At 40.5% G+C, this 15,172-nt stretch overlaps 1 protein-coding gene across 4 annotated transcripts in view; it reads left to right on the forward strand.

Moving 5' to 3' along the window:
- Nucleotides 1-15,172, forward strand: part of KIF26B (kinesin family member 26B) — a 278,191-nt gene that overhangs the window by 61,150 nt on the left and 201,869 nt on the right. Inside the window, exon 1 of one of the 4 annotated variants that reach the window (XM_083731984.1) lies at nucleotides 4,909-5,020. The exons of the other annotated variants lie outside the window; for them this stretch is intronic. Coding sequence (XP_083588110.1) covers nucleotides 5,018-5,020 — 3 coding nt within the window. The 5' untranslated portion in view covers nucleotides 4,909-5,017. Of the gene's footprint in view, nucleotides 1-4,908; nucleotides 5,021-15,172 lie in introns of those variants that run through there. 4 annotated transcript variants of the gene reach the window in all.

The raw sequence follows: 15,172 nt of genomic DNA on the forward strand, positions 1-15,172 counted from the left end.
GAGAAAAATAACTGAATGTTGCCAATGTTCATTTATCTTTAAAATACCATTTAAGAGAGAGAGAGAGAGAAATGCAAGAAATCTTAGGATATGGAAAGCCACAGAGAACTTGGTGAAGTTCATCCCCTGTGGTGAATATTCAGAGGGGACAGTTGGGCTAGTCTGCTATGAAAACAGCAAAGTGTCATAAAGACTAAGAAATTTTGGAATAAGCTATTGTGGACTTGAGTCCACTTTTTCAGGGTCATCCACAGTTGGTTTAAATATGGGTGTTAACTTTTACCTTAGTTTTGTGGCAACTTTGATTGATTTGCAGAAGAGGGTGCTAAAGGTCTGTGCTCTCTATTATGGCTTTTTATCCTAAATCTTGACTTGGACCAAACTGTCCTTCAGATAGAGGTCACCTTCAAATACAGCACTGTCTCTGTCTATGATGGCGAACACATGGCTCCTACATGAAATAATCTTCAACCTGTGGGCTCTTTGTGGTCACAGCAGGGATTAGTGAATTATACTTAATACTAATTCACGCACAAGACCAGATGAAGGTCAAGACAGTCCTGCTTTGCAGAAGAGGGGTTGGAAATTTCATAATATGAAAAGGGCACAATTCTCTCCCCAGTTCCCGAAATTTCTGAGTTGTAATCAAAGGTTATAGGCTAAAAAATACCAGTGTTCCAAAGGTATAAACATTGTATAGTGACACTATGGCCAAGACCCAGAAAAAACAGTTGTTATATGGAAATGATTCCTTTCTCCCCAAATCTGTTTTGGAAGCCTCAGAACAAGCCATAGCTCATTATTTTAGACACCATAAAGTAATCAAATACTTTAACCTCCTTACAACCTAACCCATAACATCAGATTTTGGTCTTGTGTGCCAAACATCATGTTATCTTTAGCGTTGTTGTGGAAGCTGCTGCCCCACTCTTTCCCAATTGCTCAGAAAATCTCTGAGGTGATGTAGGATTCTGTCATTCCTTCCTACAACAGCTTCACACCTAATGGGAAGGAGTCATGACGTGAGCTCTACCACATGACCTATATATGGGGATGTTACTTAGCTGTGTGGTTAGGACAGCTCTGCAACAGCTCCCCAGCTAATATCAGGAAGGGCCAAGGTTCTGGAAATGTTAAATTTTCATTATTAAGACACACATATCAATAAACAGGGACGCGGGTAGCACTGTAGGTTAAGCCACAGAGCCTAGGACTTGCCGATTAGAAGGTCGGCAGTTCGAATCCCCACAACGGGGTGAGTTCCCGTTGCTCGGTCCCTGCTCCTGCCAACCTAGCAGTTCGAAAGCATGCCAGTGCAAGTAGATAAAAAGGTACCACTCCGGCGGGAAGGTAAACGGCATTTCCGTGTGCTGCTCTGGTTCGCCAGAAGCAGCTTAGTCATGCTGGCCACATGACCTGGAAGCTGTACGCCGGCTCCCTCGGCCAATAAAGCGAGATGAGCGCCGCAACCCCAGAGTCGTCCACGACTGGACCTAATGGTCAGGGGTCTCTTTACCTTTATACACACTTAAGAATCAATGACGTTAGGAAAGTTAAGTTGAAAAAATAAAATGTGTATGTACTTCCAAAGCGGGAGTATTAAAAACTTTGTTCAGAGCTGCATAGTTTTGGCAGGCTGCCTGAATTAACTGTAAGAGCTTCCTTTGAAGCCTCAGAACAGAAGCTCAGAAGCAACTCCATAGAAAGAACTGCTGAATTTAATGTAACATGGAGAGGCAAGCTCAAAACAGAAAAAAGCAGCACCTTTACATTTCTGTCAAAAAAAGAAGTGACAAAGGGAGAAAAAAGTCTGAATTAAAGTGTTGTAATTTCACAATTTACTGCCACAGAGATTGCATTTTTTAGTCCCTGCCAATCACAGATCTGAGGGGAACAATTTGTCTGTATTGTTCATTTCATGTCATCAGTCCCCTTTTCTGTATCACACATCAATCAACATGTCCTTTCATTTCCATCATATGGTATCATTCAGTGTTCATTTCTTCCTATTTTCTGCCAAGTAATTTTACTGTGCTATAGCTCACAGCAGAAGATTAGGAGCAACTCATTTTGGTGCATACGTCTTTACACTAGAAAACTCACAGATACTATTAAAACTTCCTTAATACAGTAAGCACTGATTTACTTTTGGTATAGGGGGGTGGAAAGACATCTAAAGTGTGTGTGTGTGTGTGTGTGTGTGTGTGTAGCTTTATGGAGAAGCACACTTATTCTTTGTTCCATAATACTGTAGAATTTATTTTTCCTAGACCCCTCAGACCCACCAACCATAACAAAGTACAAGAGAAATACATTTGAAAAATAAAGAACTCTGAGCTGAGTATGCCAAGTTGCCCCAGCTATTGAGCAGCCCGGGGTTGTGTGTCATAAGCATGCCATGCTCCCCAGTCAGGTCTTTTTTTCCAATCCCTAGGTGCTTGTGAGGTAGGGCTGCCATATGTCTGGAATTTCCTGGATATAGCCGGGTTTTGGCTGTTATAAACAGCGTCTAGGCCGAAATAGCTTAAATGTCCAGGAAAATCCAGACGTATGGCAACCAATGTCGGCACTCTAGATTTTGGTGAATTTTCTTTTACAATAGCTCAAAAACTTCAATTATTTTTGAGTTTTGCAAGAAAAAGCTCAACAACATTGGGCAAAACTCAGTAACTTTGGTGTCTGTATTTACACTTTTTGAAATATGGCAACCCTATATGAGGACATATCTGAGGGCACAGGATTTTGTGGACCTGGCTCTCTGTGGGTTCACCCCAGAGGCCTTTTTTTGTGACCAAGGTAACCTCTGCAGCTTTCCTTGCTCTGCCATCAGTGCTCCAATGGTGGCAGAGGGGAAAAGCAAGTGTGTGCATGGCATGTTGGGGGCAGATTGAGAGAAGTCAAAGCCGTCCTGTTTTCTGTGACTCCTCTGACAATAGGCCCACTCTGGAGCTGGTGTACTGCCACGGGTTGGCCCTTACCTGCCTGTGTTGGACTGCCCTGTCTCAGACGTGAGTTAATAGCATTTTCTAGAACAGCAAAATCCTCCCCATTTCTTGATATTATGATCATGTCATTACGCTGTATGTAAGCTATTTTGTACCTGTAGGAACAGCGCATTGTCAGGAGCGTCTTGAAGAGCACATGGTGCCTCTGAATTGATGTAGACATCACCATCAGTGCAAATTTCCCAAGTCTAGACAAGCCCTCAGGTTGTTTCAATGCACTGCAATTTCTCTGTGGAAAATCTCCCTTCACTGTCAGACACCCATTGTACAGGAGACATTCAGTCTGCAAATTATCTGTTTCCCCTCGAAACCATTGCACCGCAAAACAGTGTGACAACAACCAGATAGCCTGACAGATTTTTGCTTTCTGTGTTCGTTAACTGATGGAGGTTGTGTTTGGTAGGATGCTGTTTATTGTCACTGGATTGCTCTGGCTATGTGAACGGAAGGTTACAGGCTGTATTTTATGAGGCCCAGCATGGGTTGTGTTGCATGCATGTATGTGTGCAATACTGAATATATCTTCTTTCTTTCTTTTTTCCTAGTAAAACTTGGGTTTGCTGTTTCCTAAGGAAGCACTTTGCCATTTAAAAATTCCCTTTAAAGCAATGTTTACAACCACTCCTTTGCCCTGTTTCAATAGTCATGAAATGAACACAGTCAATATTTTTTCAAAAACAAAACAAAACACCAGACTTTCGTTTAATCAAGATGATTCATTAACAGGTGGTTGTGAAGTGGGATCAGGTGTGCATTAAGATCTGAAGGGTAGCAAATTTCCAAACAATACAAAGGCTAAGAATCCATAGAGCACTTACACTAGGACGGTCCTGCTGAATTTAATGGAACTATTTCACGTGGCTGCCTCAATCATTAATTAAAAGCTTTGGGGCCACATAGCTAGTACAGTTGCTGCTACTGTTTTCTAGAGCATCATCAATTTATGTGTTGCTTTAAGGTAACATCAACAAAAAAGCGAGATCCACCCTAAGTGATTTGCAAACTAATTCTGATGGCAAGTGAGCAAATAAAGGAAAGGAAAGGAAAGGAGAGGAGAAAGGAAAGGAGGAAGGAAGGAAAGGAAAGGAAAGGAGAAAGGAAATGGTACATTTAGAATGGGATGGGTATTTGCAAATTACTTTATAGATAACTCACAAATAGATCCCTATTTAGATACAAAAATGAACTGTGTTTGGAGCAGATTTCCTGCAAACAGGAGAACCTGGAAAGCTTCAGTACTGTAAGGTTTCAGGATATTTTTATATGCTGCAGTGAAAACCCCAGGCTTAGTGTGTTGTACACATAAGGATATTCTGCTCACCTGCTCCTGCTTCCTTCAGTTCTGCTTATGAAATTCAAAGAGTTCTCTAAAGTACTGATAGGGATATCAATCACATTCCATATTAGGTTACTAGCAAAAGAGAGCCATTAGCTTTAATATGTAATAACTGTGCCATGAAGATAATAACATAAAATCCAAGAAATGCAATTTAGAAAGGCTTTCTGCTCCAGCCTTGTGACTTCAGAAAATCTTTTATAATCCTATCCCCAGAGTCACAGAAAATCTTGTTTGCGGTATTCTTTCAACTTTGTTGGGGGCGTCTTACTGCATCTCAGGCTCATCATCTGTCTCAATCTCTCCCCATATAGGCCTGCTAAAGCAGATAGTACTTAAATATAGATTTAATTTAATTTATTTACTATATATATATAAAGCTACCCAATAACATTTGTTCTCTGTGAGCGTGAAATGATTAAAAAATACAATTAAAAGCACAACATGGCAAAATAGAAATTTGTAGCAGAAAAAAATCCAGTGTACAGAACAATGAAAGCAGGTAACTCTCAGATACAGGGGTCACATAACAGTGGTTCAGAACACTAACAACACAGGTTCTTAGGACACATCACACCCAACATCCTACCACTAAGAAGGTCCTCTCCCTGGTAGCCAGCCATTTCACTTCACTTAATGGGTGCACATAGAGTGGGGCCTCTGAAGAGGATCTCACATGGTAACAATAATGTTACCTTCCCCATATTTTTAATGGGACTCTCTCCCACTGATGTACTTCTATATCTGGGATTATGTCTGTGACTCTCTCCATGTCATCATCCTAACTGCACTGTTGAGTTTCACATGCTTCTCATTTTGCAATGGGCTGTCAGACGCAGAAAACATTTTGTGTTCTTATCCACCCTCTGTATGCTTAAGTGGAAATTTAGCCAAAGCAACCATAAGTTGCTGTTAAAGGTAGGCTTTTATCTATCACATATTTTTTTTAATCCATGCAGATTAAATTTGATCATGCATTTAACATAACTTCTAGCTTGGCTCATAGAAGCTATAAGTGCTTATCACTACAGTAGTACAGTAGTAATTTTAAAAAAATTGAATTACAGAATTGTAGCTTCAGAATCTTAACTGGACTTTATTCCACAGTTGCTCTTTCATAGCTTGTAACTATTATCTGGGGAATTTGTTGCACTAACAGTTACTCCAGCTCTGTTTTTAATCAGCTGGAATGAAATATTGATGTAACCATTTAAGATCTGAAATCATTAACTGCAAACAATGGGATCCTTCTGCTCTCAGCTGTATCAGCTACAGTAGTTTAAATATGGAGTAAGTTTACTGTAGCCACTAAAGTACTTAACTACTGATGCGTGATGCAATTTTGGGCCTTAGTTTCCATCTGTGGTGACGTTTTTGTCCACCTAGAATGAATAGCTATTGCTTAACATCAAAGATAACAACAAGAAGAAAAATAAACATGAGCATGCACACTTGGACGAATTAAAAACTAGGTGACAGCTGTTCAAGGGGTCGGGGAACTTGGTCTAAGGCGATTCCACCCTTCAGGATAATACAGTGGTACCTCTGGTTACGAACTTAATTCATTCCAGAGGTCCGTTCTTAACCTGAAACCGTTCTTAACCTGAGGTACCACTTTAGCTAATGGGGCCTCTTGCTGCCGTCACGCTGCTGGCACATGATTTCTGTTCTTATCATGAGGTAAAGTTCTTAACCCGAGGTACTACTTCCAGGTTAGCAGAGTCTGTAACCCGAAGTGTTTGTAACCCGAGGTACCACTGTAGATAGTTTTTGATGACCACACTACAGTGATTACCTGTGGAATGAACAGATAGAATAAGAACTGCAAGATCACACAAAGGACCAGGATTCTGCTTTTCACAGTGGTCAACGAAATGCCTTTTAGCCATGCATGAAAAAAATTTGTACGCAGTTTATGGATTTCTGACAAATATTGCCTGTATGCGTGGAAGTTCCAGTTCGTTATCCAGACTTTGGCTGCAATCCTAACCCAACTTTTCTGGAAGTAAACTCAGTTGAGTTCAGGTAGTCCTGACTAGGATTGCAGTTAAGTTGTTTTTTTGGCCTATCCTTTTAGAAAGCCCTCTCATGGCTAAACTACACATTACACTTAATTGTAGTGTGCTGCTACGTGTCTAGTTTTTCTTTAATTACAGACATATTGAGACTGCAGGACACAGGGGGCTGAATTTAGGCAAAACCTGTGCAGCTGTAAGGCTTCAAAAGGAAGCTCCCATTGGCAGCACCTTGTCTTTCCCCTTACATGCTTGGGTTTGGGTTTGTTTGATTTACATGTGCGGAAAAATATCAGGGTAGCAAAGAGAAAATATAGATCCTACTCTAGGAATTATGGCATTGTAAAGATTCACTGTGGCCCAATCCCATCACTGACCCATGAATTCTGAAGTATGTGTGTATATATTCAATGCATAGTTTGATATAGTTGAGCAAATAATTGGTTTTTGTCAAAATCTAGAAACGGTAGATGGTAAAAGGCAAATGTCTTTTGTTTTTTGTTCAGATGTGACCTGTAATTCAAATAATTATAATCCAGTGTATCCCTGTGTGTGCGTTGTTGTTGTTTACTGTACCAAAGAATATGGTTTTGCAATATAATAGAAAAAGAGAAAATCAATACCTACCTTAAATGGGTCCAACAGTCCAGTCGTGTACAGATTTGGATCAGGTTGCATTTTTTCTAGTGAGCATAGATGGTTGTATCCCATTTTCTTCCCCTATCTCACACACTTCCTGCGTAGGTTATGTGCATACAGATTGTGTGAACAGTTCCTTTGGAGCATAGATATGCCTACTTTAAAATTCACTTGTTTGCTAACATAAAGGGGGAAATACATAGAAAACATGAAATAATATTCTTTGCAGGGCAGGTGATTCTGATTTTCCACGTAAGTTTCCACATGTATCTTAGACAGCAAGAACAAACTGACTTGACCTTCACAGCCTTTTTGTTCAATTATTTTAAAATCTCTGTGTGTTTCTATTGCAAAAGGAGAACCATTCTGTGGTTAATTTATCACCTGTGGTTTTCCATAACTGTTTCTCAAAGCCTCCTGGAGTAACTGTTTGTTTCACATATCAAAGGAAGTAAGATAAAATCTTGTTATGGTTTTATGTTTGTATTAAAATTTCTATTAACTCTCTTCCACAAGTGCAGCTTTAGATTAATTAGTTCTTCAAAGACCTTGAAAAGGTATTAATAAAAAAAATGGCTGGAGGAGAAAGGAGGTGTATTTCTCTAGATTTTATACTTTTCTTTTTCTTAAAGAAAAAAATGCAATAGAAAATTAAGTATTTGAGGGGAATAGTAGCTACTGCCTGTTGTATTCTGTGTCTTTATGCAAATGAGGGGATCAAGAGTGAAGCGCAGTTCCAAATACTACCTAGCTCAGAATCTGAGGAATTTTCTACTAAAGCATTAGGAAATCTCTGTTTTTTATTTATTTAGGCTGTAATCCTACACCTAGTTTCCTAAGCACTATAGGATTTACTTCAGAGTAGACATGGATATAATTGCACTCCCGCCAAACAGGCTCCTACCAAACTAACTTACAGGCAAGATAGTAAGTTACAATAAAAATGCAACATCATAAAAATGAAAGCATAAAGTATCATAAAAATAACTCGTGTGGCCTCAGGTTAATTTCTGATCCCTTCAACTGCCCCTGCAAATGAAGATACCGGTTTGCATATGGCACAAATTGTATTCTCTTTTCCAAGTGAGGCAGAAGGCGGATGCAGATATAGCATGCCAGAAAGTCTTGCTGGCATCCCTGCATGTACTTTATGAGAAAAGTGTTAGCGATGGGGGGAAAATGCAGCAGTTGTGTTTCCTTGATGGTAATTCAAAATGGAAACAAAGGTTCACATGAATACAGCATTCTTTACATCCTGTATGTGAGACAGGGCTGTATTTATCTATAAAAATATTTATATATTGCTAGCTCATATAAAATAACAAGGTAAGGTAAAGGTAAAGGTAAAGAGACCCCTGACCATTAGGTCCAGTCGTGGCCGACTCTGGGGTTGCGGCGCTCATCTTGCTTTATTGGCCAAGGGAGCTGGCGTACAGCTCTGGGTCATGTGGCCAATTTTATAATGAATGATTTTAGAGTGTTCTTTGTGCTGTACTTTTGTACTGTTTTATTGTTGTTAGCCGCCCTGAGCCCGGCTTCGGCTGGGGAGGGCGGGATATAAATAAAATTTTTTATTTTTATTATTATTATTATTATTATTATTATTATTATTATTATTAGGGCAGGGTGCACCATAGGGCCTCCGGAGTCTACCTGCCTCCTCCCACTCAGCCACCCTACAGCTGGGGGGAAGGCAGCGGATGGACCATTTGGGCAGCGTGGATCCTGTGCGCGCCCAAGGCATTGCATCTCTCCCAGGAGAGACACATGGCTCGGGCCCCATAGTGAGTGCATTTTGTCACCCTCCCTCAGTGGTGACACTCGGGGTGGCCCACTACTTCCTCCGCCCCTGATGACAGAGACTTTTCTCTTTCTTACATTACTTATAATCTGGGAGGCCACCTCTCTCTCATCTATCCTTTTGGTGAGTTCCCACAGTGTGTGTTTGCTCTCCCATTTTACTGTTTATTGATAGGTAAAGGTAAAGGGACCCCTGACCATTAGGTCCAGTCATGGCCGACTCTGGGATTGCGGCGCTCATCTCGCTTTACTGGCCGAGGGAGCCGGCGTACAGCTCTGGGTCATGTGGCCAGCATGACTAAGCTGCTTCTGGCGAACCAAAGCAGCGCACGGAAGCACCATTTACCTTCCCTCCAGAGTGGTACCTATTTATCTACTTGCACTTTGGTGTGCTTTCAAACTGCTAGGTGGGCAGGAGCAGGGACCGAGAAACGGGAGCTCACCCCGTCGTGGGGATTCGAACTGCCGACCTTGTAATCGGCAAGTCCTAGTCTCTGTGGTTTAACCTACAGCGCTACCCGCGTCCCTGTTTATTGATATGTGTGTCTTAATGATGAAAAATTAAGCCTTATTTTATTTATTAGATGTGTATGTGTTTCTGCTGCTGCTGCTCTCATTCCAGACAGGAGAAGTTTCTTTTGTTTTGTTTCTCTCCCCCCCCCCCCGCCCCCAAAGGGTTCTCAGTATACTCTTCTGTATGTTTATGCTATATACCTGTTGGCTTATATGTTGTTCTGGTTTTATTGTACTTTTATTTTGAAATAAAACACAAAGCGCCTGGGAGGGAAAGCACAGGACAAGGCTTCCATCTTTCACTTCTCAGGTTTTGATTTTGCATTACCTTATGTTCAGGTTTCAAGGAAATTGGGTGTTTTCTCCTGTGAGCTACTGTGAATTGGAGTGAATTTGATTGTATGTAATAGCTCCATTACTTGGGCAGCATACGACAAACCAATCAAGACAATCCCCTTGGTGGTCTGCAGTTTCTCCCAGCTCACTACAAAGATTTTTTTAAAAAAACAACGCGTGCACACACACATTCAGCATGATCAGGTGAAAGATCTTTCTCCACAGAAACATGTACACTCCCACCCATATGAAATATATCCTGTGCTTATCTGGGCAGAAATGGTCATGAAATTAACCTTTAATCATACTATTTGGAGGCCATTGTGCATTGTGACAAAGGTGTAGCATAATTTTTGATAGTGTTAGGGTCCTTTATTACAATTGCAAGCTATTTCAGAGTGCTGGGGAAAGTCCATAACTATATGGATTGAAATAAAGGCTTTTAGTTTTAAGTGGAAAACACCTGCTGATATCAATATTAGACTCTAATTGCAGACTACAGTTACATCTTATGGGAAAGAGTTTTAACACCTCTTAGCACTGTAAATGCTCTCTTCTTCCGATCCATTCTGTGATCAGATTTGCAGTGATATCTAGAACACACACTAGTAATTAGGTACAGGTATATGTGTTATTATCTCTCACATAGTCATATGATAGATACACTCCTGAAGTCTTTTTGCAAGTAGTTTAGATCCCGAATAACATGTTAGTTAGACTCATGTGTGACATACGCTTTTTAAATGATATATCTGACATAACTTGCCTTGATTTGGTTATTGGATTGCATTGTCCAGTCTTGCAAAACTAGAAATGGGATCTCATTGCCTTGGATTCTAAGAAAAAATTACTTTAGGAAGTTTGCAGAAGGCATTTATTTATTTATTTAATAAATATTATATGCAACTTGATTGTAGAAAAAATATCATAGCAGTTTACAAAAAAAACCCCAATAAAATGATCACTAAAAAAAAAAAAAAATACAACCATAATTTAAAACGTACAGAAAGATAGAAACAAAATACAATAGACTAAAAAAGATTAAAACTCGTGCAAACTTTCTAAACATCTGGGTAATGTATTTGGCAGGCACCAAAATACAGTGAAGGCACCTGTCTGTAGGCAGGGGGTTCTAGAAATTGCTGCCTCCTGGCATCCCCAACCACAATATGCAAATATTTTGCAATCTGTGTAGTTGCTGTGGTCCATGAAGCCCAAGGAGAAGCCTTGCCCAAGTCACTGTCTCTCTGCCTATTTCACCACATAGGCATGTTGTGAGTTGAAAGCACTGCACTAAACTCTTTGGGAAAAGAGCAAGATATAAAAATAATACATGTTCTCTTAAGTACAAAGCTTGTGCTGGACCCGGGGGTAAGGTACCGTGGGCGTAAGCAGAGTCCACACGAAGAGGGGCGAGGTCCGAGGCGGAGAGCCGGGCGGGGAACAGGAACGCTGGAACAGGAGAGCGAGCAGGGAACAGGAGCACCGGATGGTCAGGAACAGGAGGCCGAGCAGGGGTCAGGAACACAGGAGGGTCCGAAGCCAACAACGACGTTGCTCCCGCAACCTGGGACCGGGCTGACTGGGCTTTTATCCTCTTCTAAGGCCAGGGGCGGTCCCGGCCCCCAGGAGCCCCGCCTCCTCTGACCTTAAGGCAAGCACTCCTCCTGGGAGCAACCAGTTCCCTTCGCCTCTCTGCCCTAAGCCTCTGCAGATCAGGAGAGGCCGAAGGGTTACTGGGCCCTGGAGGAGGCTCACCTGTAGCCACTGAGTCCTCAAGCCCCTCTGGGGCCAGAAGGGTTTCACCTGGGGCCAGCTCCTGGTGCTCTGCCACAGGTGCAGGCTCTTCAGCATCTAGGCCTTGCCCCAGTTCAGCCGGCCCTGGAGGCGGGGACTCCTGTGCAGGCTGGGATTCCTCTGGTTCGTCCTCTGAATCGGAATCCCAGGCCATCACAAAGCTTTAGTTTGAGAGTGGTCATCCTGGTTACTCTGATCTTCTGCCTAGTGCATGAAGCTTCCATGTTTAGACAAACACTTCAAATATGTGAGTGCTTTGGCCATATACTCCAACTTCCTTCATCAGTCCAGGGCACATTCACTGTTATTTTTCCTTCGTCTCATGCTGCTGCTATTACATTGAATTCAGGGCCCTTCTGTCCTTCCATGCAGTTCAGATTGTGGAAGAATAATGACCAAAAAGTTCTACCAAGCCAAAATGGAAAAAACCAAAAACCAAAGGCCGACTTCTGAAACTGGTGATATTTCTGCCTCTCTTAGCAGTGTTTTGATAGGGTCTTGCAGATTGGCTCTCAGAAGCACAGATGTTTCACTCCAGACAAATTGCACCTTGTGTGGCCTAGGCAAATTGTGCATGTGACATAAATGTGATAGTTTCCCATCCATTTTGTCATATAAATAGTATACAGTAGTACCTCAGGTTACATACGCTTCAGGTTAAATACGCTTCAGGTTACAGACTCCGCTAACCCAGAAGTAGTGCTTCAGGTTAAGAACTTTGCTTCAGGGTGAGAACAGAAATTGTGCTCCAGCTGCGTGGCGGCAGCAGGAGGCCCAGTTTCAGGTTAAGAACGGACCTCCGGAACGAATAAAAAATCCTCTTGAAAGACAAGGAACCTTTTTTTTCTGAAGCCAAAATGACCTGGACTAGAATTGACCAAATATGGGTTACTAGAGGACTGGCATCAAATATAAAAAAAGTGGAAATCTGCCCAAAAACTTGCTCCGACCATAACGCCGTGAAGATGGAGATGAACCAAACAACTGCTGGCACTTTTAGATGGAGGATGAATGACACATTATTTAGAGATAAAGAATTCTGTAAAAAGGCCCAAAAAACATTAAAAGACTATTTTGAGATCAACATGAGAACCAAAGTGGAAAAAAGAGTAATCTGGGACGCAGGTAAAGCGGTCATGAGAGGCTTCTTGATACAACAAAATGCAATAAAAAAGAGAAGCCAAAATGAGAAAAAAGATAAAATTTTGGAAAAAATCAAAGAAGGAGAAAAGAAACTAAAATCCAAACCAAAGTCGCAGGAGATCCTGAGAGAAATTAAATTATATCAAATTCAATATATGGAATTGATGAACCAAGAAATAGAATGGAAAATCAAACAAATGAGACAGAAAACGTTTGAATCAGCGGATAAATGTGGGAAATTTTTGGCTTGGCAATTGAAGAAGAGACAGAAATTAAATACAGTGACAAATTTAGAAGTGGATGGAAAGAACATCAACAATCCAGTTGAAATTAGAAGCTGCTTCCAGAGATATTTTAAACAATTATATGCACAAGGGCCACAAAAAGACACCGATATAGAACAATTTTTGGAGAAAAATGGGATGAAGGAAATTTCAAGTGAAGGTAAAGTAACTTTAAATCAGAAAATAACTGAACAAGAAATAGAAGGTGCCATTCAAAACATGCAACTGGGCAAATCTCCGGGGCCTGATGGGCTGACTTCCAAATATTATAAGACTTTAAAAGACTGGCCAATACAACCTTTGAAGGAAGTCTGTAATGAAATTTTGGAGGGGAAAGAAGCACCTGAAACGTGGAAAGAGGCTTTTATTACGCTTATACCAAAGACAGAGACTGAAAAGACTCAACTTAAAAACTACCGCCCAATTTCCTTATTAAATGTGGATTACAAAATATTTGCTGACATTTTAGCTAAGAGATTGAAAAAAGTTTTGATGGGGGAGATTCACAGGGACCAATCAGGCTTTCTCCCGAGAAGGCATCTATCAGACAACGTAAGGAATATAATAGACATTATGGAAATGCTAGAAGTCAATATAAATACAAAAGCCGTCCTGATATTTGTGGATGCGGAGAAAGCCTTTTACAATGTTTCCTGGACCTTTTTGAAGAAGAATCTCCATGGGATGGGGGTAGGCCAAGGTTTTGAAAATGGTATAGGCGCAATATATTCTGAACAAAAAGCAAAGTTAATTGTAAATAACGTAGTTACAGAAGAATTTAAGAGAAAAAGGGACACGTCAGGGGTGCCCAATTTCCCCACTACTTTTTATTTCGGTCCTGGAGGTTTTGCTGAACATGATAAGAAAAGACCAGCTGGTTAAAGGGGTTCAGGTCGGAGCGAGACAATATAAACTGAGAGCATTTGCAGACGACTTGGTACTTACATTACAAGAGCCAGAATCTAGCACCAAAAGGGTTTTGGAATTAATTCAAGAGTTTGGTCAAGTGGCAGGATTTAAACTAAACAAATCTAAGACTAAGGTATTAGAGAAAAATTTAACAGTTGGGAGAAGGAGAGGTTCAGAATGAAACAGGTTTAATTGTGGTTAAGAGTGTAAAATACTTGGGGATTAATATGACAGCTAAAAATATGAACTTATTTAAAGATAATTATGATAAATGTTGGAATCAAGTGAAAAAGGATCTAGAAATTTGGTCAAATTTGAAGCTTTCCTTGTTGGGTCGAATCGCAGCTATCAAAATGAATGTATTGCCTAGAATGTTATTTTTGTTCCAAACATTGCAAATTGTTGACAAGATGGAGTGTTTTAAGAGATGGCAGCAAGATATCTCCAAATTCATCTGGTAGGGCAAAAAACCCAGAATAAAATTTAAGATTTTAACTGACGCAAAAGAAAGGGGGGATTTGCCCTGCCAGACTTGAAACTTTATTATGAATCAGCAGCTTTCTGCTGGTTGAAGGACTGGCTGCTTCTTGAGAACACAGACATTTTAGATTTGGAAGGTTTTAATAATCTTTTTGGGTGGCATGCATATCTGTGGTATGACAAGGTTAAGGTTCATAAAGGTTTTAAAAACCATATTGTCAGGAAAGCATTGTATAATGTTTGGATTAAATATAAAGATTTGTTGGAGAACAAAACTCCAAGGTGGCTGTCACCAATGGAGGCAAAGGCATTGAAAAAACTTAACATGGAGTCTAAATGGCCAAAATATTGTGAAATCCTAGAACAGGAGGGTGACAAGTGGAAATTGCAGAGTTTTGAGAATCTAAAAGATAAAGTGCGAGATTGGCTTCACTATTATCAAATAATGGAGGTTTACAAGCAGGATAGGAAAATTGGTTTCCAGGTAGAGAAGTCAAAATTGGAAACAGAATTGCTAGAATCCAATACTAAGAATTTGTCAAAAATGTATAACTTGCTGTTGAAATGGAATATGCAAGATGAAATGGTTAAATCAGCTATGATTAAGTGGACGCAAGATATTGGTCATAACATCATGTTTGCGGACTGGGAAAGGTTGTGGACCACCGGTATGAAATTTACGGCATGTAATGCCTTGAGAGAGAATATTATGAAAATGATATATAGGTGGTACATGACCCCAGTCAAGCTTGCAAAAATTTACCACTTACCAGATAATAGATGTTGGAAATGTAAAGAAAATGAAGGTACATTCTTTCACCTCTGGTGGACATGCCCAAGGATCAGGGCTTTCTGGGAAATGATATATAATGAAATGAAAAAGGTATTTAAGTATACCTTCTTGAAGAAACCAGA

The sequence above is a fragment of the Podarcis gaigeae genome (assembly GCF_964106915.1).
Source record: "Podarcis gaigeae genome assembly, chromosome: 3".
Classification (NCBI taxonomy): domain Eukaryota; kingdom Metazoa; phylum Chordata; class Lepidosauria; order Squamata; family Lacertidae; genus Podarcis; species Podarcis gaigeae.